This window comes from Vicugna pacos, chromosome 10 (genome assembly GCF_048564905.1).
Source record: "Vicugna pacos chromosome 10, VicPac4, whole genome shotgun sequence".
NCBI lineage: Eukaryota > Metazoa > Chordata > Mammalia > Artiodactyla > Camelidae > Vicugna > Vicugna pacos.
Window position 1 is genome coordinate 51,931,612 of NC_132996.1, and position 22,240 is coordinate 51,953,851.

At 47.7% G+C, this 22,240-nt stretch overlaps 1 protein-coding gene across 9 annotated transcripts in view; it reads left to right on the forward strand.

Moving 5' to 3' along the window:
- Window positions 1-22,240, forward strand: part of CD44 (CD44 molecule (IN blood group)) — an 82,617-nt gene that overhangs the window by 19,029 nt on the left and 41,348 nt on the right. For all 9 annotated transcript variants that reach the window (XM_015251765.3, XM_072969780.1, XM_072969783.1 and 6 more), the window contains exons 2-3: window positions 15,024-15,189; window positions 18,852-18,985. In XM_015251765.3, the coding sequence (XP_015107251.2) occupies window positions 15,024-15,189; window positions 18,852-18,985 (300 nt within the window). The remainder of the gene's footprint in view (window positions 1-15,023; window positions 15,190-18,851; window positions 18,986-22,240) is intronic.

Below are 22,240 nucleotides of genomic sequence, written 5' to 3' on the forward strand. Positions count from 1 at the left end.
ACAGACCCCACTTCAGATAGGCCAGCAGGAAATAACGCCTCTCAAACTCATATTCTCTACTTCCTTTGCTAAAGGCTGAATCTGAGGACGTTTACGCCTGGTTCGGTCTGTGGGCCAAGCACAGGTCGGGTCTGAGTCTGGTTCTCCCCAGCTCTCAGAAAGCAGTGTGGGTCCTGGAGTTAAATCTGGCTTCAAGTCCCGCCACTCATCAACTCCATGGCCTTAAGCAATTGACTTACCATCTGAGCCTCAGTTTTCTCATCTTTAAAATAGAGCGATGATACCTCCCTGCAGGGCTGTGTGAGGACCACTGTGATCGTGTGCAGAAAGGCTGTTCCAGACCTGGGACCTCTCCCTTCCCCATTCAGCCCACGCTTGGTTCCTGTTGCACTTGAGAAATGCTTCCAACCACCTTTGGAAGACTTTCATTCCTTTTCTGGGCAAAACATTAGCCCAGTAAGATCTCATTTAATTTGGGGGGAGGGCACAGCAGAGCGCTGACACCCACATGCTCACTGGAACAACGGACGGTTGCAGAGCAGTTAATGCAGCCTGGGATGTTCCAGGAAGCTTGGCTATGGCAGAAGCTGGTGAAAGCGAATGGGGAAACACGCTCCAGGTCCTGTCTTTACTTGCACGACGGCAGTCAGTCTCCCAGGCTGCTTGTCTCAGCAGGACCTGCCCCTTCCTGCCTTGGGTGCTGGCAGTGGGTGGTGGGGCCGGAGGACGAGATGGTATTTTCCTCCTTCTTGGGCAGAAGTGTTTTTTTAAAGTGCTGCTCTCTGGCCTCAGTCTCGAAAGGCCCTTAGGGGCAATTTAATGTGATCACTTCCTTCTCATTCTGGAAATTGTGAAGTTCCCCATTGCCCATTTCCTCCCCAGAAGCCCAAGCTTGGAATTTCCTGATGGTGGATGGGGGACCAGCTTTTGAGGGCACGAAATGCCCACCCGTCAATCATTGGGGTGTCCAATTCTCTCATTTCCAAAAATACCTTTAATTGTCTTTAACTGCGTAGTTCTGTTTGCTTCTGAAGAGAGGAAGATCTGGCCCCTCCCAGCCACACCTCGGAAGTGACTGAAACTTGTATCTTTTAATAGGAGTGTTTGCATTTGTGGCAGGTTCTCATTTTGCTTTTAATTTTATGAGAGTGTGGCTGCAGGCTGTTGTCTGGGCTGAGAAGAAAGCACAAATGATGGCTCATGGTGCAAGTACATTATAAGCTAGAACTCAGGGGTCCCCTTGGTATCCAGGGGAGCTGTGGATCGTCCAAGGCTCCATCTTCCTGTGGGAGAAGGAATACGATTGACATTTACTCAGCACCTGTTATGAAACAAACTGAACCTGTGTTTATTCTCTTACTCCCCTAAACCTCTCTTTGAGGGACGCAACGAATAACCTTTGACTAAATGAATGAATTTCATTAGAGCCATTATGCAGGCTGAAAACCTGAGGCTCGTAAAATGAAGGAACTTGCCTAAGAAGCCTCCACTCTCATGTTGTGGGGCTGGAATTCGGTCCAGAGCTCCCTTCTCCCTTGAACTTCATAGCGGCTTGCCCAGTCAGCTTTCTGGGGTGCATCCTGCTCTTCTAGACCCAGAATTGGAGGCTTTGAAAATTCAAGACATCTCCTATTCCTGAGAGCCTGGATTTTTCTGGCTCCTTGACCATGGAGGGCCCTGAAGCAATTTGGCACTACTGAGAGTTCTCTTCGAGAAAGGAGATGGAGGGAACTTCCCTCTCTGCCCTTTGCACGGGCCCTGGAACTCCGAGACCACCAAAGATCAGGGAGCCAGCTGGGGGTGGGTGTCTGGACTTCCAGTTGTGCAGGTGGGGGCTGTGCGCAGCGGCTCACTTGAGGATTGTCTCACAGCTGAAGAATGGTTTGAACTGGCTGCAGGGAGCACTGGGGCCGTTTGGAGTGATTTAGGAGTAGTGTCTCTAAGGAAATCAGCAGTCCTGCTGTATTCCTCTTAATTGAAACCATTCTTTCCCTCCAGCGTCGATGGGGCAGGTCTCTGTGTGCTGGAAGGCGGTTCGTTGGTGTAATTGGAGAGCAGGATGCTGGTTACGCTCTTGTTTTGTCTATTGTGTCTTTTTGCTGGCCGCTCCAGCCTGCCTGACGTGCTCATCACACCAGCACTGCCCGGATTCCAGAGGGAAACGCCACAACCCTGCAAGCAAGGGGGAGCCACTCAGGTTCCTGGAGTGTTTAGAGAACAACTTACAAAGACACGTAGGCTTCCCTCTGGAGGCAGAGGGCTGGGTTGGCCAGGGGCCTAGAGACTACCAAATCCAACTTCCTCCTGGTCTGATGAAGAAACTGAAGACTTCTCCAAAGGGCCGACAGCTTATCAGTAAGAAGTCCAACACCAGAGCCCAGGTCACTGGACTTGGTCTGATGCGTTTCCCATTAAACTAAAGAAACATCTGTTGGACGCCATACTGTGTATCAGACATTGTGAATATAGAGATAATAAGGGAAGGTCCCAATAGAACGTTTTATGGGTTAGTATCACTCGAGGCAGACTTCTTCCTAAAGTAATGTTTTATGATAGTGTCTATCTATCCTTCTGTCCATTCATTCATTTTTCCATCCATCTGTCTATTCATCTATCTATCATTTGTCTTCCTTCCTTCCTCCCTCCTCCCTCCTCCCTGTCACCGATAGTCCCATAATAAAGTAAAATATACCCGTAAGTTCATGGAAGAGTGAGCGTCAGACCACACAGACGGCCTGGCGAGGCAGTCCGTCATTCTCTCCCATAGCATAGAATCCCCTTTTGTTTTGGGGTCACCCTATCACTACCTGAAGTGGCCATGTTTCTATGCTAATTGTTTACCTGTATATTATCTGCTTCCCACACTAGAACATAAGCTCTTTCAGGGCAAGGACCTCATATGTCTCCTTAGCATCGAAGGTTGTGTCTGGTACAGAACACTCGTATCTTCTAGAAGGTGCTTTGAATGGATGCCTGTGCCATGCCCTCAGGGAACTAAGAATGACTTGGGAGGCACAGACTTCAGAGGAAGAGGTCCGGGTCCCCTCTTCCTGATGTTTCTAGGACGCCCTCAACTGTCCTTGGCGAAACGAGCTTAAGCCTTCACCTGAGTGTAGTCTCTTGCCACATTCGATGGCCATTTATTTGAAGGAACATCAGGATCTTATTTTCTTTGAAAACTTCACAGAAGGGTCATTTGTAACTTCCTCCATTTCCCAGCCTCCTGGCTTTTTTCATGAGCCATGTTCCTTAAAAGCAGGAAGTTATGGTTGGCCCACTCCAGCTACGCATGAAATGGTAAAGATCTTGGTCCAAACCCTGTGGCTTGAGTCGGATTTAAAAGCTTGTCAGAAGTAAGTTCTCCAGAGCCTGGTGTTTGCAAGTGGCATCTGTGGTTACAGATGAGATTTCACAGATTGAAAGCTCAGGAAGTGGTGTGAATTGCAAGCTATTAGCTCACAGGGCAGTTGGAACTGTACTAATCCTGGAAATCTTTTGGCCCAGATTTTTAAAAATATCCCCACAATCCAGCCTCTCCCTCCGTAGGGTTTCTGCTTTGAAACACTTGCATGACTGTTGAAAGCATCTGAAGAATGAATAATGGTAGGATTCTTGGCCTGGGGAGGAAACTTACCTAATGATTTCTGAGCCCCCTTAATTCAGATTCAGTGGAAATCTAGACCTCTCCTCGGTCACTTGTAATGCTTGTTGCTGCAAACAAATACTTTTGCAGCTCCATCACTTCGCTGCTGATGTGTTTGAAGAGGAAAGGGGTAACCTAAAGGCATGGTTCTTGTTCTATCTCAATCCACATGTGAGTCAGGATGGGTTGCAGGTGAATTGTAAGTACTGGGCTACTAGCGACCAAGTACCAAGGCCAATGGATGACTTTCTTTTCTTTATAAACTGCAGCAAACCCGTGGCTATTCCCAGAAAAACTTGCACACTCACATACTTGCATTCAGGTAAGATTTTTTGAGTGACAGAGAAAGAGGCCACTGGGAAAGAGGCCACTGGGATTGCAAGGCACCTGGTGCCCATCGGAGTGTGACTGGCATGGTCCCGCCTGTGAATGGAAGTGGTGCTGTGGGACAAAGAGGGTAAAAACCATCAGTCTAAGGGGTGCCTGAACCAGATAGCATCCGTCATGGGAAGAGCACAGGTAGTGAGTGACTCTCAAAGCCAGGTAGAAATCCAAGCCATTCATCAAGCTTTTCCTCAAACTGTGGTCCTGAGATTGTCACCCCTTTCCAGGGCACAGGCCTCTTAAGTCCCAGTGTAGGACTGATTTCTCTATGAAAATGTCCCCATCTCACTGGGTCTATTAGTTACCCCTGGGAGGAGACAGTAGTAACCAGCTCCCATCCACCAACTCTCTTGGCATGGCACTAGCAAATACGAATCCAGTGGTGCTCAAACTGTCTGGCAAAAGGCGTTATCCCGAAACTCACCAGGGACCTCTGGAAATTAAGCAATGAGAGAGGCATTCCTGTGTGGCGGCTAAGAGCGAGGGGCCAGACTGCCTGATTCTGCAATGGTGCAACTTGGGCAGGTTTCTAAACCTCTCTAAACCTCAGTTTTCTTATCTTAATAAGGATGGATCCTATAATAGTCCTTACGTGTTTACTGTAGGGATTAAATGAGATAATCGGTGTGAAGCACCCAGCACACAGTAGGTACTCTGTTAATGTTACTGTTGCTGGGACCCCAGCCAGAGGCTCTGCCACACCCCACGGTGCCCTTGCATTCCCAGCCCCCAGGGGGAGAACCCGTGTGCCCCGAGCGGGCGGCGTGGCTTTGGTAAATGCCTGGGCTAAGGGATGTCGGAGACCAGCTATCCTCCCACCGTGTGACTCACGGCCCTGCCGCTTTCACAGCAAATGTTGTCAGTTGTGCTCTGAACCTCACTTGCTTCATCTGCAAAATGGGCTTAATGATCTGACCTCTCGAAGCGGCTCTGGGGATGCCACGGTGTGACACCTGTTACCACACCTAGACTCGTGCCCGAGGTAGGATAGCGGCTCCATGAATTCCAGCATCTTTTCTTTATCCCTTGAGAAGATGCTGAAAAGAGATAGAGAAGAGGAAGTCAAATCCAAGTTGGAGATACCCTGGCCTGTGTGGTGATGTCGGGCTCTGTGGGGATCGGTGCTGGCTGCTCGCTCCCCTCCGTCTGGATGGCTCTATCGTGAAGGACAACAGCCTCACCTCAGCTTCTGACTCTGTCAATCCTGTCAAGTCTGCTGTTACCCAGCCCCCGCCCCTGTAGAACAGGATTTTTTAAGCAGACTTTGCTATCTCCTCTCCGTGGGATGAACTAGAGACAGTCTTTAAGGAGAACTTTAATTGCAAGGTATTTTTATTCTTGAGACTGAGGGGGAAAAATACAAAAAAAGAAAATACCCAGCCTGCATCACCTGTAAGGCATTTTTATACAATGCATTTCCTTTGAGCTGCAGAGCCCTGGGCTAACCGCTTGGTGCTCTGAGCCTCTGTGTCCTCAGCTATCACGCTAGGCTTTGGAGTCCCCCGCACATGGGAGGCCTTCCCAAGTGGTGGTTATCATTGCTAGGATTGGACCCTCCTGCGGTGGTTTCCAGAGTGTTCCACGCAGCCTCCTAGAGCATTGTGGAGGGTGGCGGGACTATTGATGGGGTGGGGTGGGGGCCGGGCAGGAATGAGTAGCTGGTGGATTGGGGGTCTGGGGTCTGCCCTCCACCCTTACTCCCGCTCCTACTGGGGCAGCTCTGCCATTACCTCTCCTAAATCCTGTGGTTCCACCTAAGACATCATTGGGTGGCGGGGGAGGAGGAAGTTTGAAAACCATCGCTCTTCCCTGAGTGCTGCCACGTTTCCCGTTTGTTGACAACCCAGGATGGAAAGGGCAGTACCACAGGTAACGGGGAAAAGCAGAGGGCCTTGGAAATCTGCGCTGAGGTCTGGGCTTTATTCAAACACTGTGAAACTGTGGAGTCTCTGCATCTCTTGCTCCTAGCTTCTTCATCTGGAAAATGGGTCCATACTGCCTACCTGACAGGCTTCACGGAACTGCTCTTGGATGTGGAAGTGCTTCTTAATTGAAGGAGGAACGTTCTCCCGTGGCGCGATTGCTGACGCTTGCTTGTTCTTTCATGCATCTGTTCTGCTGGGGCTGGAGCCCGTGTATGCCTTAACTTATAGGAGCCTTCTGAGATGTTCATACTGTCCCAGGTGTGTGTATCCCCCCTCTCCCTTTTTATCTCACCAGCTCAAAGCATTTCTTTACTCCGTCCATATTTCATCCTGGGAGGCAGAGGCTAGGTGTGAACCAGACAACTCGAATGACTTGTTGAAGGTCACACAGCTTATACTACCCAGGATTTAGGCTAGAACCCTTTCATTCTTCTCCCAGATGGAGACCCCTGGCTCATCAGTGTGTCAGTGACCCACTAACTACCCCAAAATGCAGTGATTACCTGTGAGTGACTGTCTCAGCCCACCTCGACTCTCATGACATACTTCCTTCAATATCAAGTCAGCCAGTTCCTCAAACATCCGGTAACAGACCTGAGCAAAAGTTGTACCTGAACTAGGTGATGTAGCCAAAACTGTAACTAGCCCTGGGGGAAAAAATCTAGTTACAAAACAAAGAGGGACCTTTTTTTTTTTTTCTACTTGCAACAGGAAAAACCCTATGTGGGCCCCTGAGATGCTTTTTCATTTCATTGACCACATCCTGGTTTTGTGCTAGTCAGTCTGCTAAACAGATACGATCCAAAAAAGAAGAAAACAAAGGTCTTAGGGTCAGAGCCAAGCATTTCGTGGTCACCATGGCAACACCCAAAAGGTACACACTGTGGTTTCTCTCCCTCGACTGTCTTCCCCGAGACTTGCTCACCAAAGACCACTTGGCCTTACAGAATTGGGGACTGAGGTGACAGTTCTGGGACACACTCTCTTCTTCGTTGTTGGATCCAGGCCCTCCCCACCCCTCGTCTCCCCCAGTTCCCATTACCCCACCAGGAGGCAGGGGTGAGGTCTTTCTTCAGACTCTGAAAACAACCAGAAGGCTTCACTGGGTTGGTCATTTGGAGGCCTGGGCTGGAGAAAGGCCGAGGTAGTGGCTGAGGGAAGCCTTGGACTCTTCTCTGGCAAAGGGGATGCGATGGGCCCCTGTTGGCTGACAGTTTCTTTGGACAAGAAGCTGAGCAGTCAGGGAGTATAGCCAGGTGCCAAGAAGTTGGGATGCATTTCTTTTCAAAGTGCCAAGAGATGAATAGCTCAGTTGAAAGCAACCCAGGACACATTCTGGAGGAAATTCTCTGGGTATGATGGTGTCTGACTATTTTCTCTGCTCCTTAAACCCTTGCCTGCCTCCAGGGCAATTCCGGGAGAGACTGAGTCACTCAAGACTCATGGTCTACCCTGGGCAGCCAAAGGCGATTCGGCCACCAAGTGTGATTCTGGCCTCGTTGAGAAGTGGATGCTGAACAATGGAGCCTTTCACCAGGCGCCCATCACATGGACGTCAGGGGATGGGGGCGAGTGATGTGGGGCGGCAGGAAGGCTGCCAGCCCTCTGGACAGGCAGGCCTGGGTAGCAGCAGGGGCTATTCTAGCCAGGAAGACTCCCAGATGGAAACTTCTGGGCTTTGAAGACATCAGACAATTATAGTGAAGAACAGAATGGCTTCTTCATGTCCCATTTAGACAGTGGATTGTGGCTTTATTGGAACAGCTTGCACAAGCCTCTTATAAAAGGGGTTCAGTAGTAAGAGCACGGAACAAAGGGTCAGGAATCTGGCAATTCTGGACCCCTGAGGTCCTGCTTTTCTCAAAACTGGCTTGGGGACCAGGCTCAGTCATCGCGGGTTTTGTTTTCTCTTGCATCTCAAGAGAATTTGGTTAGAAGCTGTCTGTTGTCCCTCCTGGCTTTAAACACAGATGATCTGATCAGCAATAAGGCTTTTTAAAAAACTGGCTTTTTCTCTCCCTACTTCTGATCAGAATCATTTTGGTTAGATTTGTGAGTGGCATAATCCTTTTTCGGACACGAGCTCAGCAAATCAGAAGACAGAAACAGAAACGTCACTATTTCACGATAAACACTATGAAGATGAAAAGCGGGGTGAGCTCACCAGTGCTTTTGGCTGTCATTGCTCAGCAGACTCGCGTGTGACCGACTGCAGGAGCTCGATGGGGTCGGGAACCCACAGCGTGGAGTACGCTGCTCCGCTGCAATGGCCTGGTCTGTTGAGATTTTCGGGTTGAGCAACTATCATCTCAAAATGTCACAAGGACAGCCTGTGGTCTGGCGTCCCAGCCCTGGGCCACCCTGGAGTCCGGGGTCCTCTCTTTATTCTGCCCTGCCTGACCTTGGCCAGAGCCCTCAGGCTGTAAAGGACAGAGGAGGCGTGAGGCTGCAGCCGAAGTTGGATTCTCTGATTGCCGAGGGGCTCATGGGAAGAGCACAGGGGAAATGGGGGAGAGGGAGCCAGCCCACTGTTAGGGAAAGCCAGTGAACACGAGACCTCAAAATCTTCTCCCTGGGGACGGGTGGAAGTTCCATTAGTTCAGATTTTCTCACTTTAAAGTCTTACCAAACTCTTGGGCAAAGGGCCTTGCCCTTTTAAGCCTCATGTTCCAAAATCAAGAGACCTCTGATCTCAAAATTATATTTAATAAACTCCAATCTCCCTCCCCAGAGCTCTGTTTTTAATCCTCACCTCTCGGCACTTTAAAAATGCAAAATGGAAAATAAGAGGGTTTCCTGTGGTTTAGTATCTGTCCCACGCACAAGAGGCCACTTAACACCGTGGTGTCATCAGCCAGGCTGCCCAGTCTGAAACCACGTCCACCAGCCCCTGGCTCAGGTCACTCATGTCTTCTCAAGGAATCAGTTACCTCCTGCGTCAAATGGGGATAATAAAAGTGCCGACCACAAAGGACTGTTGTGAGAAGTCAGTGAATTCTTCGGTGCAAAGTGTTGAAAACCTCACATGGGCCGGACCAGGCGCTGGGCGCGCGCTCGCCGTTGTCATCATGGCCGTGGGAACCGCACGTCATTGGGTCGCAGGGACCGGCCTTATTCCCATCTTCCAGAAAACCAGCTTCCCCAGACACAGAGCCTACTCAGGGACCAAATCAGTAGGAAAAAATCTAATTCTGCCTCTTCCCTCCTGAGGAGGTGACAAAAGGGACCAGGCACATCTGGCTGGAGCCTGTTGGAAAACCAGTGGGTTCAATTTTGGACCATCCGGAGAAGTCTGGTTTGGAGAACGGGGAGTCTCGGGCACCGCTGATTGTAGACCATCTTCCGTGGTCTTAGCACAGGATGCACTGTATCTGTCGTCCTCCCTCAGATCTGGCCTCACAAGGAGGCCATGCTCATCTCTGAGATGACAGCCAGACAAAGCCTGTTACAAAGCTGACAGCTGGTCTCTGAAACATTTGCTTTCGGGGAAAATAGCAAAGCAAATCAGAAGCAAATCCTTCGAGTTAAAGACATGTGAAGTGTCCAGGTGGGAATTCTCAAGGCACAGGGCCCAGCTGGCGATTCTTTCAGACGTGACGAGGGGAGTGGACCTAAGACATGTCCCCTTTGCACCCCACAGTCTGCTTGTCTTGTGGAGGGGGGAAGGGAGGTATAGTCACTCACTCATTCATTCATTCATTCATTCATTCATTCATCTGTCCCACACGTGCCTACTCTGTGCAGTGCTGTGCTGGGTCCTGAGGGAGAGATGCGGTCCCTGCTGTCATGAAGCCCATAAAGAGGTTCCAAAATTCCAGAATCCTGAAATTTCAGATTACTGAAGAGACCCTGAAGATAATTTCTTGTAATTCTTTACTTGTCTCTGTCATAGGTATTTTTGAAAAGCTAATGGAAACCCAGGGATGCTGTCTTCACCAAAACACCTACACACACACACACACACACACACACACACATACACACACACACACACACAGTCTTGCGTATAGTTTCCCAGGTTTCTAGACTCCTGAAGACCAACTCGTGGATGCCAGGTTGAAGACCTCTTGTCACTCAGCTCCACTGGTCAGTTGTGTGACACCCCCGCCCCCAGCCCTGTTCACCTCTCAGGAAAGTTTGGAAACTCGTAGATAATGGCAAGTTAAGTACAAATGACGCGGTGCTCTGCTCTCAGCAGACGTGGTGATTTTCCACCACTTGCAAAGTGACTGGAGCACACCCAGAAGCGATTCATCTCAGGGCCTAGGGAAGGTTTTGAAATGTGCCAGGGCAATTTCACTAGACAGATCTATTTTCCTTGATGTGAGGCTTAGTGGAACATATAGGTAGATGGCTGGTGTTACTGGTCAACTATGGTTTGCCCAAGTGAGAATGAATTCACCCAGAGCCCTGCATAATTGGCAACATAGCAGAAGTTAGAACGCTGACTCTCCCATTTAGATAACTTTTGGGCAAGCCGCTTAACCTCTCTGTGCCTCAGTTTCCTTGTCTCTAAGACAGGTTTGGCCGTAGTGCCTACTCCTGAGCATTTGTTTTTTCAGAGTCCATAGCATTTTTGTGGGAATTAATTTAGCTGAAGTGTACAGCCACCTAATAAGTATGCAACGCCCATTGGCTCTAATTAAGTGCCAAACGCTTCATCAAGTGTCCGACATGCCTTAGCTCATTTCACAGTCCCACAAGCCCTGACAGGGCAGTCCTGTCCTCCATTAAGGGAAGGCTCAGTGTCATAGAGGTTAAGGTAAGTTGGTGCTAGAGAGTGGGTGAAGCCGTAAGGATGCTCTCTTAGAGAGCTGCTTTTTGTGGTCTTCCTAGCAGGTCACCGGCAGACCTCGTCCCATGTGGGCAGTGAGAGCCCTGGGTGCTGGGCCCATGACGCCTCTGCCCTCCTGGCAAACCTGATGGCAACCGACACTCTCCCTCCGGAGGGGCCCCACCCTGAATCTAAAAGCGGCCTCCAACAGTCACTGTTGCCCGTTGGCTCTCTCCGAGGAGGACCGTGGGAGTATGCCTTTATTACATGACACAGGAGTTTAGTGGAGACCAGAGGCCTCAACGGAACACATTCTTGATCCACGTCCAGTTGGAGAGGCTTGTTTGAGAGATGTGATCGGCTGTTTAGTATTAGGCTCTTGAGAACCAGCAGATCCCGGAGCCCAGAGGTCCTTGTTTCTCAGGAGAGACACACAGACATCTTGGGGAGCCCTGCCTCTCTGCGGGGGTTTGCTGTGTGTTCCAGGCCATTCCCGGGGACACAGGTGTCCATCCAGTGATCTGTGGTCCACGGCTACTCAGGCCTCGGCCCTACTCTTTACTCAAACCTCGGGAATGTTCTACGCCGGGGAGATTAAAACGGAACACAAAGTTACGTGAATCGGGGTGAGGAGTGGTAGCTGGCGGCTGAGCCTGTGGGCTCTTGAGGCCCCGACTGGCTGGCTCTCTCATCACTGGCTCTGTGAACTTGGCCACGTTTCTACCCTTCTCTGTGCCTCAGTTTCTGTATCGGGAAAATGGGGATAATAAAATTACCTACCTCTTGGGGCTGTTTTAAGGATGAAATGAGTTCATACTCGGAAAATGCTTAGAAGAGTGCCTGTCATACACATGATAAGTGTACAATATGCACTAGTTGCTCTTATTGCTGTGTTGTTAGTACCCTTTGGGGTAATAATTTCCATTTGCGTAAGTGTTAAGGAAGCCTTTTGGAAAGACTTCAGCAACTATCGGGACTTAAAGGATATGCAGCCCTGAAGCCTTGGTCCCTTTTAAGACACGAGGGACCCAGAGGGGAGGAACTGTGAACACTCACAGACAGTTGACCTGAAACAAAGCTTTTGGCAACATCTTTGCAATTCCTAGATGGCTCAGTGCCATCAGGGTTAGAAATCGGACCTTTTTTTGTGAAATGAAAAGAAATGTAAGCTGTGGAAGTCTCACATCACATAGAATTTCTTCATTCATTCAGCAGCCCTTTTCTGAAACGTGCTAGACCATCTGTTTAAGCCTCGCAGTCCAGGAAGGCTGAAGCTTGAGTTTATCTGTCCCTTCCTGTCTTGGCTGACCACAGGCATGCACAACATGCACTCGCTGCTTGCGGGCACACCCAGAGACACACACATGCGTGTGTGTATTGTCTATCAAGTGATGTTGGCTGCTGCCCACGGAACTCAAGGGATTTTACTCAAAAGTCTCAGTCAGAATTGGCTCTTTTTGCATTTGCATATTTTGTGTGGCAGGTGGCAAACTCAACTTCATTTTAACAAGACAGAAACTGCCGTTCAGCTCCAAACCACCGTCCATGCCTCAGACTTTATTTTTAACCTGGGAGTGACAGCGGCCACCTGACCCTGCACTGATGGGAGGTCTGCCTCTCCTGGCATCTGCTGAAGTCTCTGCAGTCAGCCTCACCTCCGAGAAGCTGATCAGGAGGCTTTGTTTTTCTTTTGGAAGCAAGACATGGAGGGTGCCCGGAAGGACGGTCACCCAGCGTGACAGTTTCCTTTGGCAAAGATAAGCCGACCGAGACCAGAGCTGAAAATGTCAGTAAAAACAAACAGTATTTCAGAAGGACTGTGTACATTTCCCTGCTCTGTGTTCCCCTTGCCTCATCAGCCAAGTATTGTGCCGGTGGATTTAGAAGGACACCAAAAAGGAATTAGACCCAAAAAGGAATTAATTGTCCCCAAACACATTTTCCCCATTTCACCCAGTTCTGATGCTTTTAAAAGGCACCTGCATGCTAATGATACAAAGAAAAGAAAATTACTTGATACTGGCTTATGTCTTTTCAAAGCTCCGTTTCTTGTTTCTTCTTTTATCATTTTCAGCATCCAGAAAAGCTGTACAGAAATTTAACTGTTCTCTTATCATCTCGGTTTGCATTTGTCAGACACTTTTCTAGTGGTTGGAACCTGCTTCCTGCCAGAAAGGAGAAAGCAGTTGTTGGCTGTACAATTTCAGACCACGGACCCTATCTTTGTCGTTATGTAAGTTTAGTTTGTTTAGGTCTGTCTCTCCCCTCCAGAGAGAGAACTTGCTCTAATGATACGAAAGGATCCTTGTCACATAACAGAGTGGATTGGAGCGTGGCTTTTGGTGTTAAACAGACCTGAAATGGATTTCCAGCTCTGCCACTAAGTAACTGGGTGACTTTGCAAAGTCATTGAACTTTTCTGAGTCTCAGTTTTTTTACCTGTGAGTACATACCTACATACATAAAAGATGCTTCTTAGGGTTCTTGGAAGATGGTACAACATAGAACCCCAAAAGTGTTGGGTACCCAGGGATGCTGCAGTCACAGGCCTCCTCCCCTCCCCTGTCTGTCAGCACAGTAACGCAGAACAAAGCCACTGGGATTCAGGAAGGCAACTCCAGGCTCCAGACAGCAATTCTCACTTCCTTGGGCAACTCACTTCTCTGAGCCTCAGTTCTTTCATTGATCACTAAGCAGAATCTTCCTGGCTACCTCTGGACGTGCCCATGTGAGGGGGGGAGTCTGAGTTAAAGCCAGTTCTGACTGAATCCAGACCTGGCTTGGGACTGATGGAGTGGTGTCGGTCCTGGCACGTGGGCCACCATGTGGTGGGCCCAGAGTCAACGCCCGTGAGCTTCCTTAGAGAAGGACTGTCCCCGAAGCTCAAGGAAGTGCTGACACTTCACCAAGATGGCTTCAAGGACTTAGCCTTTCTGTGTTGGCATTTACTCTAGTGCAAACCGGGCGTAATACAGAAGAATAACAAGTTTTCACTGAAGGTCTTTGAAGTCTTCTGAGATTGTTACATAGGGTCAGGTGATTTTTTTTTCTCCTAGCTCCTTATTGAGATTTCAGATTCGTGTCTGCAGAACTCACAGAAGTCCTAGGACTAAATCATTTTTTAACTGGTTGGTGGCAGTTAGGTTTCATTTTGGATGCAGTTAACTCTTGGGAGGAAAGAACAAGTCCTGGGTCAGTCTGTCAGATGTTCAAAGTGTGTTTTTGAGGAAATTCCAATGAGCTGTTTATTTACTCAGCAGATACTTACTGAGCATCCCCTCTCTGTCAGCCATGGTCCTGAGTGTTAAAGAAACAGCTGTAAACGGGCAAAGGCCCTTGCTTCCTTGAGGCTTTCATCACAGAAAGGGCCGACGGAAAATAACTAGGTACATAAATCACAAACGAGTTGCTGTGAAGACACAAAAGCAGGGCAAGGTGAGGGAGATGCTGAGGGTTGGATAAGAATGTTCAAGAAACGATCCTACCATGAGGCAATGTGGAGGTGAAAAACAAAAACAGGACGATTGGAGGACAGAACATTCCAGACAGATATAGATAGGGGAAGATGGCTATAAATGTTCTAAGGTGGGGAAGTGCTCAGAACATCCAAAGGAACTGAAGGAAAGCTTTGTGCCTAGAGCAGAGGGAGCTACTTAAAGGTTAGAGGGGGAGCGAGGAGCCAGATCATGTAAGTCTTATCAGCCATGATAAGGACATTTATTCTGGGTCCAACTAGGAGCCATTGGAGGTTATCAGCCAGGGAGCAACATCACATGATGGTGGGGAAATATTCATAATGTAAGATTAAGTGGGGAAAAAAGTTTCCCACAGCTAAAATTGTATATTTAAACTATACAAGCGCGCACGCACACATACAACACACACACATTCAGAAAACAGACTGAAACAAGATACAGGAAAATGTTTAAAATGCTTGCAGTAGTCTTCTTAGAGGTGAAGTTGCTATTTCTTCATTACCTCCCTGAATTTCGTAGGTTTGCCATAAGTTTGTATCACTTTCCTAACCAGAAAGAAATCATCCGCTTTTAACAAACTTTGTTGTGGAGCTGTCGGTGGAGAGACTGTAAGAGCGATGCTGCTTTAACGGAGGCTTACCTCTTACCGCACATTTGAGCTTGAGCTAGTGGTGCTTTGAAATGCTGCCGTGAATGTTGAAGGCTCTGGCCAGTAGGGAAGATCATTTGGCATTTTAATGAGGTTGCTCTAAAGCAGACTTGTTAACCCTTTCCAAATTAATGATGCAGAAGACTCTAACGTTTCCCGTTTCATCCCGCAGATCTGAATATAACCTGCCGCTACGCAGGTGTGTTCCACGTGGAGAAAAATGGTCGCTACAGCATCTCGAAGACTGAGGCTGCTGACCTCTGCAAGGCCTTCAACAGCACTCTGCCCACCATGGCCCAGATGGAGGCAGCCCGGAACAAAGGGTTTGAGACCTGCAGGTGAGAGACTAGCGCCCACCCTCTGCTGAAGGCTGGCAGCCTGGGTGCAGGGGGCGGGGCTTAGAGCCGGGAAGGCCCCTCCCAGACAGCTGAATGGATGGTTGCCTGAAGAGTCAGCCCCGCCCATTAACTTGGTCACGTCCATTTGGAACCTGTACGAAGACTAAAATCTGAGGCCGGCTAGAGACACTTTGTGAATCAGGGCGGGGTTGCCCAGAGGAGGCCATTACGTGTCATGGGTTGGAATCCACTTGCCTGAAGTGCTTCCACAGCGCTCTCTCCGGGCTTTGAAGAAGCGTGCAATATTATACCACTGTCGGAACCACAAGAACACGGAAAGCAAATAACAGTGTTTAAAATAAATATGTGCCTGGTGGAGTCTTGACCCTGCAGACTTGGCTAAAGCAGATTTTTCTAACAACTCTCTTTATTTCGTTTCTCTTCTGTGTTGCTGTATTTTGAGAGAGAAGGACATGGAAATTATTAAGATATATTCTTTTTCCTCTAAGTCTGTTTTTATTTCATTTGTTTTTATTGTAGTACAGTTGATTTACAATGTTGTGTTAGCTTCTGGTGTACAGCACAGTGATTCAGTTCTACATACATAGATAAACACAGTGTCCTCCTATAGAGCACAGTTCAATAGCTTGTAATGACCTATCCGATGTATTATTGCAAGTGATCAGAGGAAGACAGGAGGCCTCTGACCGGATATCACCGTGCTCATGGAGCTGCTCGCCGGGCCTTTTGCTCGAGGACATTCACAGCAGGCGTGGCCCTTCTTTTTTTTTAATTTTTTTTATTTTTGAATTTCTGATGGCCTGTGGTGAGTGGTGCACATTAGGAATGAGCAGTGGTGACCACCGTGGTGAAGTGTTTTGGTCTGGTTTGTTTTTGTTAGAAGAGCTCTGGGGAATCTGAGTGACTGCTCCGAAGTTTCCACCCCAGCCTGCAGCTGCCCTTCTGTGCTTTTGCAATGTGATGTCCTTAGGTAACTTGGTTCCCTTTTTTTCTTTAATGCACACATACGCAACCAGGCTGCTTTTTAAAAAGTCAAGCTGCAGAACTCTTTACAGAAACCATTAAACATAAGTTAAATACACCTATCCCCTGTCCTTGGTTACAGAGTGAGGCAGCCAGAGTATGGATGGGAGATGAGACTCTTCTGCTGAAAAGGAAAAGGAAAATCTTTACAATTACACTAATGTGGTAGCCACTAGCCACGTTCACACTTAATTAAAATTAGATAAAATCAAAACTTTAATTCTTCAGTGGCATGAGCTACATTTCAAGTGCTTCATTAGTCATAAATGACTAGTGGCTACTCTTACCAGACAACATCGATTAGAGAACATTTCCATTATCACAGAAAATTCTGTTGAGCAGCACTGCTGTAAAACAGAGCCGAGGTGTGCAGACAAGTGTTCAGAGCTAGGTCTGGGAGAAAATTAAAGGAATGGACCGCTCTGGTAGCTACTGCTCCTGAGCTGTAGGCTGCAGTGAAGGAAAGCTAATTAGCAGATCCATTTGTTCTATTCCCAAGGCTAATTGTTTAAATACAGCCCTGAGAGGCCAGTCGCCTAAGAAAGTGGATTTAGTAAGCTGAATTTTGATTGTGAAATGCAGACAAGACAAACTTATGAAATACAGAAATGTTTCCTATGCTGAAAACAAGGGAAGTTCTTACAACGCCCACTGGCCAATCATCGAGCGCTTAGATCCTGGGCACCCCTCGGCCCGACTGCCCACGTCCCTCACTCAGTCCTCAGACTGCACCATGGGTCAGTTTTATTATCCACTTTCTAGAGGAAGCAACTGAGGCTTCCTTCTGCAGCCCACTCAGGGCCACATCCCTTGCGGGGGAGGAGTTGGGATTCCAGACCTGCTTCTGAGCCCAGGGCAAGATTTAATGACCCAGCCTTCCCCAAGGACTGAGAGCAAAAGGGAATTGGAAGTGTGCTGCTGGATGGATTTGCTGAGTATTTCTCTCCTTCCTGTGATCCGCAACCCACTCCTGCTGTATACACGCTTATAAATTGTAATAATCCCCAACTCAGGGGCAGGGCGACTCATAAAACTGGCGGTTGACATGATGTGTGGCAAAAACTGAGAGATAATTTACAAAAGGAATTACAGATTCTGGCACCTCAGTGTTACATGGACTAGCTGAAAATGGGATGGGGAGCAGGCTCACCAAGGGGTATTAGTATTTAAAAAAGAAAAAAGAAAAACTGTGCCAAAGAATTCTATCGTTCCACCCATAGCTGGTTTTAAGTGTTGCAAAATTCATTTCCATAATTTCACTCAGGTAGCTATGAATCAGATACCCGCCAGAGGACAGATGGGAGAGTCTCACAGGTGATGGTAAAACCTTAGCAGCTACTCTCTTCTGTCTGCCCCACCCTGATTAGTCGCAATTCTCAGATATAAGGAAACGTATTAACATTTAATTGCGCCCCCTCCCCCTCCAAACTCAGGAGTTTTTGGAGAAACCAGTCTGGCCATTCAGATGAGGAATGAGTCATGCCAGCTTTTGCAACGTAGACATAATGAGTTCTAAGTACTTAGAAATGTCAAACTCACAGCCATTTCCATGGGTCTTGCAGGGTGATGCAGTATGTCGCCCCTGGCAGGAAAGATTTAAAGGATTTGGGCTGCGCATTTTAGCCAGCATTGCATTTTCAAAAACCTGTTGGATTTAGCTTCTCCCTCTCTGCTCTTCCCTTGCAAATGGTATTTTCTCAGCTCATATCTCATTTTTTGAGGCATTTTTTTTTAATCCTAGAGAATTCATGCAGTGAGTATTCAGCCACCATGATGCTAGTGGAAGAGGCTGGGTGCTGTGTGTTGTATCTGAAAGGGCTTCCCGCTCCAACAGGCTCCTAGAAACACCATGATGGGGCAGAGGGGGCTTAAGCGCTTCTCTGACTGCTGCTTCTGGAAAATTCCTGAGCTAATGAGACATTGCCATCTACTTATTTAATCACTATTACTCCCATTTTAATGATGGTCAATTGACTTCCACTGGCAATGGAATTATGCCCTGGATGCTCACAAGGCAAGATGCACTGAATCTGTTTATATAATAAGACTTCGTGTTTAGAGCAACGAGGTCTGGAACAAGGGGAATGAAGAAAAAGGCGAGGCCAGGGAAGAAGAGGAGCGGATGGGAAATAAGGCAGGTTTGACATCCGTGGACGGAAATGAAGAGCCACTTACTCCCGCCTCATGGGAGCCAGTCATTTTCTGTATTTTCTGGAAAATAGGAAGGAAATGGAGAGCCAGAGTGGGTCTCACATCATAAAGGGGTCGTTCTGTCTTCTGTGACTTGGGCTTCCCTCTGCTTGTTCAGACCAGCCTGACTGCTGACCACAGATTTTATTTGAAACTAACTTTTTTTTCTTCATGAATCTGTTTCTTTTTTTACGCTTTTTTATAGAGCTCTAAAAAAGTCACTTTGTCTCCATCAGCCTTGTTGATCCCTTTGACTGCCCCTCTGCTGTTATGTTTGGCTTTCATTTACTTCAATTGTCGAAACCGCTAACATCCCTAGGGGTGAACTGAAGCAAGGATTGCACGGCATGCGATGTCACTCAGCGGGATATTGTGAAATCCCTGGTTGCAGCCTTGCAGGTGGATAACCTCTGGTTTTTCTTTTGCAGGTATGGGTTCATAGATGGGCACGTGGTGATCCCCCGGATCCACCCCAATTCCATCTGTGCTGCCAACAACACAGGGGTGTATGTCCTCACGTCCAATACCTCCCAGTACGACACGTATTGCTTCAATGCTTCAGGTTGGTTCCAGGTGGACTGGCTCTGTGTTTTGGGTTTCCTTGACCAGCCAGCCTTCCGCAGCGTGGCTGACAATCTCCACTTAACGTGGGAATTCCCGTGGCCTCCATCCACATAGCAGAGGCTCACTGAGTGTCTCTCCAGCAGGAAAAAGATTCCTGTCTCCAGGGTGCTTACCTGCTACATTGGGGGGGGCCAGCAGTAAACAAATAAATGTTACGTAACTTACATGAAGTCAGAGAGTGACAAGGGTTATAAAAGAGAAAACAGAGCAAGGGACCGCACGAGGCTAAGGAGGCGTCTTTTCTGAGAAGATAGGGGGAGTGGGTTTAGGGCAGGCTGATCGGAGCGAGAGAGGGAAGCCACAGTACGGTGGACAGCAGTGCGAAGCCAGGCACATGGGAGCGTCATGGCCTGTTCTGAGAAGAGCAGGGAGGCCGTGGTGGATAAAACCCAGGGATCAGGGGGAAGAGTGCCAGGGCGGAGAGGTAAGCAGGTGCCAGATCACACAGGGCCTTGCACGCCATGGTAGAGAGTTTGGACTGTATTCTCAGTGTGATGGGAAGTCACTGCAGGGTTTGAATAAGGAAGTGACATCCATCTAATGGTAGCATTGGGGCGTAAGCCAAATGGCTTGGCTTAGAGGCATTTATTGTCTGTGGGGGCTGGAGAGAAGGCTGCTAGGCCTCTGACCTTGCTGAGTGTCCTTACCTAACAATTGAAAGCCCAGTAACTAGAGAATAAGATGGCCAGTTAGGTTGTGCGTGGTGGGCTGCTGGTCAGGCCCCCTCCTTGGGCGAAGGGTTTGCTTCCAACCACTAGCCTGGAAGCTCATGCTTACAAGCCTAACTCAGGCCCCAGCACAATTTTAAAATTCTATCCATCGTGGGTCTTTAGGGTCTTTTGTGGAGAGTTAAATCCATCAATGAAAAATTTTTGAATGCCAACGATCAAATGTCTTACTTCTCAAACTGGGCCTTCTGTTCCCCCTGAAGGTTTAAGATTGTATGAAGGGGAAGATGAAGTCTTAAGGTAGACTTGACGCATCTGGATGTGTGAATTTCTTTAAACATGGGAAGGGGGTGTTAAATTAGCTAGAAAATGACTTAAGACATTATCTGCATGAGACACAGCTGTTATTATGTGATGACTTACGACATGGCGTTTATGAGACACACACAGATATTATATATGGTAGTAGAGTATAAAATTTGACACAACATTGTAAAATGACTATAGCTCAATAAAAAATGTTAAAAAAATCTGCATGAAGTTTTAAGGTTAAATAAACACATCAAAGAAATTATGAGATTACATCTGTAGCTTTTGGCTATACCACCCACCCACTATTGCGTGAGTAGTAGGAATCAGAGTGGGAATTCAGAAAGGAAATCTAGAGTTTAGGAGAAAGAGAGAGTATCAGGGCTGGTTAGTTGAAATGGAGTGTGTGATGTGCTAGCAAATTATGTCAAATATGTACAGGTCACTGAACCAGTGGAGAGACACTCAAAACAAGGAGGAGAGAACTGCAGAGTGTTTACTCTTCCCTGCTGTATAAGCAAAGAACACAAATGGAGTTTGAGCAAAAGGAGGAGAGTCTACCTGAGGCTTAACAATATGTGATTGATACCCAGTCCCCATACCCACACAGAATGTCCGTTCTAATGACATGATAATGAGAAGAACCACGAGCAAATAAACAGGAAATAGACACAAAGCAACATGTGGTCTTGTTAGCTTATCTTAATCTCAGAGGACAGAGGAGGCCTTTGGGAAGGCTTTGTGTTTAGGTGAAGGGGTTGGTCACGTGGGAAGGGCTGGCTGGGGACTGTGGACTCTCCAGAGCCTCTGGGCACTGCCTGTTGCTCCCCGCACTGAACCTTCTGGAGTGAATGTGTGCAGTTGGTTACCTTGTTGTGTATGCTCGTTGTCTCACCTGTTTTACAAGTTGGTATCCCTTGCTGGAGACAGCCTTCACTCAAAAAGTTAGAAGCTCACACTGTTTTATTGCCTGAAGTTGAAGCCATCTAGACAAGTTACTGCTGAGACTTTTCTCCCTGCCCTCATTTTTGCTCATAAGATTGGGCCCATCTTCAGAAAAGAGAGTGAACAGTGCTCATTAACTTCTCTCTTTTTGGGGGAGGTTAGTTCCGCTGAAAACTTGAGAAGTCCTGGCCGGGGGTGTTGCATACCAGATTAGCTGCAGTAAAGCAGTAAAGTTTGAAGTGATGTTTTCCTTTTCTCTTGTCCGGATTTACTCAGTATGGTTAGAGTGCTTTTATCAAATTTTGATACGTTTTAAAAAGATTGTTTATTGATCACTTTCATGCGCTCAGTACCGTGCTGGGCAGAGTGGAGTGAGAAGGAACCAGAGGCCATATTTCTTGTCTTGGGAGCTCACGTTGTTGAAGAAATGAGAGGAAAATAAAGGGCCAAGGAAGAACGTTTATCCAAGGAAAAATAAATTCTAAATGTCTTGGTTTAGAGTTGGATAATGGGGGTGTTAAGTGAGCTACAGATCCTGATAATTTTCTGCTCTCTGCCAAGGATCACATTAGAAACGTCCTTGACTCCAGCTTAGCCTGAGACCTCCAAGCAGGTGTCAGGACCTTGGGATGTGATCCCCCACAAACCGGCTACAGTGACCAGAGCCAGCTCCATCTTAGCAGATGGCTCCCAGAAGCTTACAACTTCAGCAGTATTTTTGTAAAACACAGCCTGAGGTTTACAAATGAAAATAAGGCAGACCCTGAAAAGGCTTCATGGTTTTTTATTACCCCTTCTCTCAGCGGTCAGGCCCAGTACAAGCTTGGTGACTTTTGTGTTAACACAGAGAACTGACCTAAATTAGTTCATTGTCATTAGTTCATTGTACTTTCAGTAAAATGCCTCATTCTTTTTGGAAGGCGAAATTTAGGGGAAGATTGTTTATTCATTCGCTCATTTATTCAATGTGTTGGATACCCTGAGTGCATTAGGCGTCGAGGAAGGTGTCTTTCTACCTGTCACTGAGTGGTTGGCTAGACTGAGTAATTAACATTTCTCTTGGCCATTTTGATGTGGTGGTCTTGGTCTCTGAGATGCAGCCCACCAGGAAGCCCACGTCAGAGTCTTTCTAACAAATCTTTAGCTTCGGGAAAACCTCACCACGCCTGATTGTCCCAGCCGTGCAGTGCTCGTTAAATAGAATGAAAGGCTGTCCAGGGAGGCCCTGTTGTCCGACATGGGAGCATGAATGTATGAATTGCACATTTGGG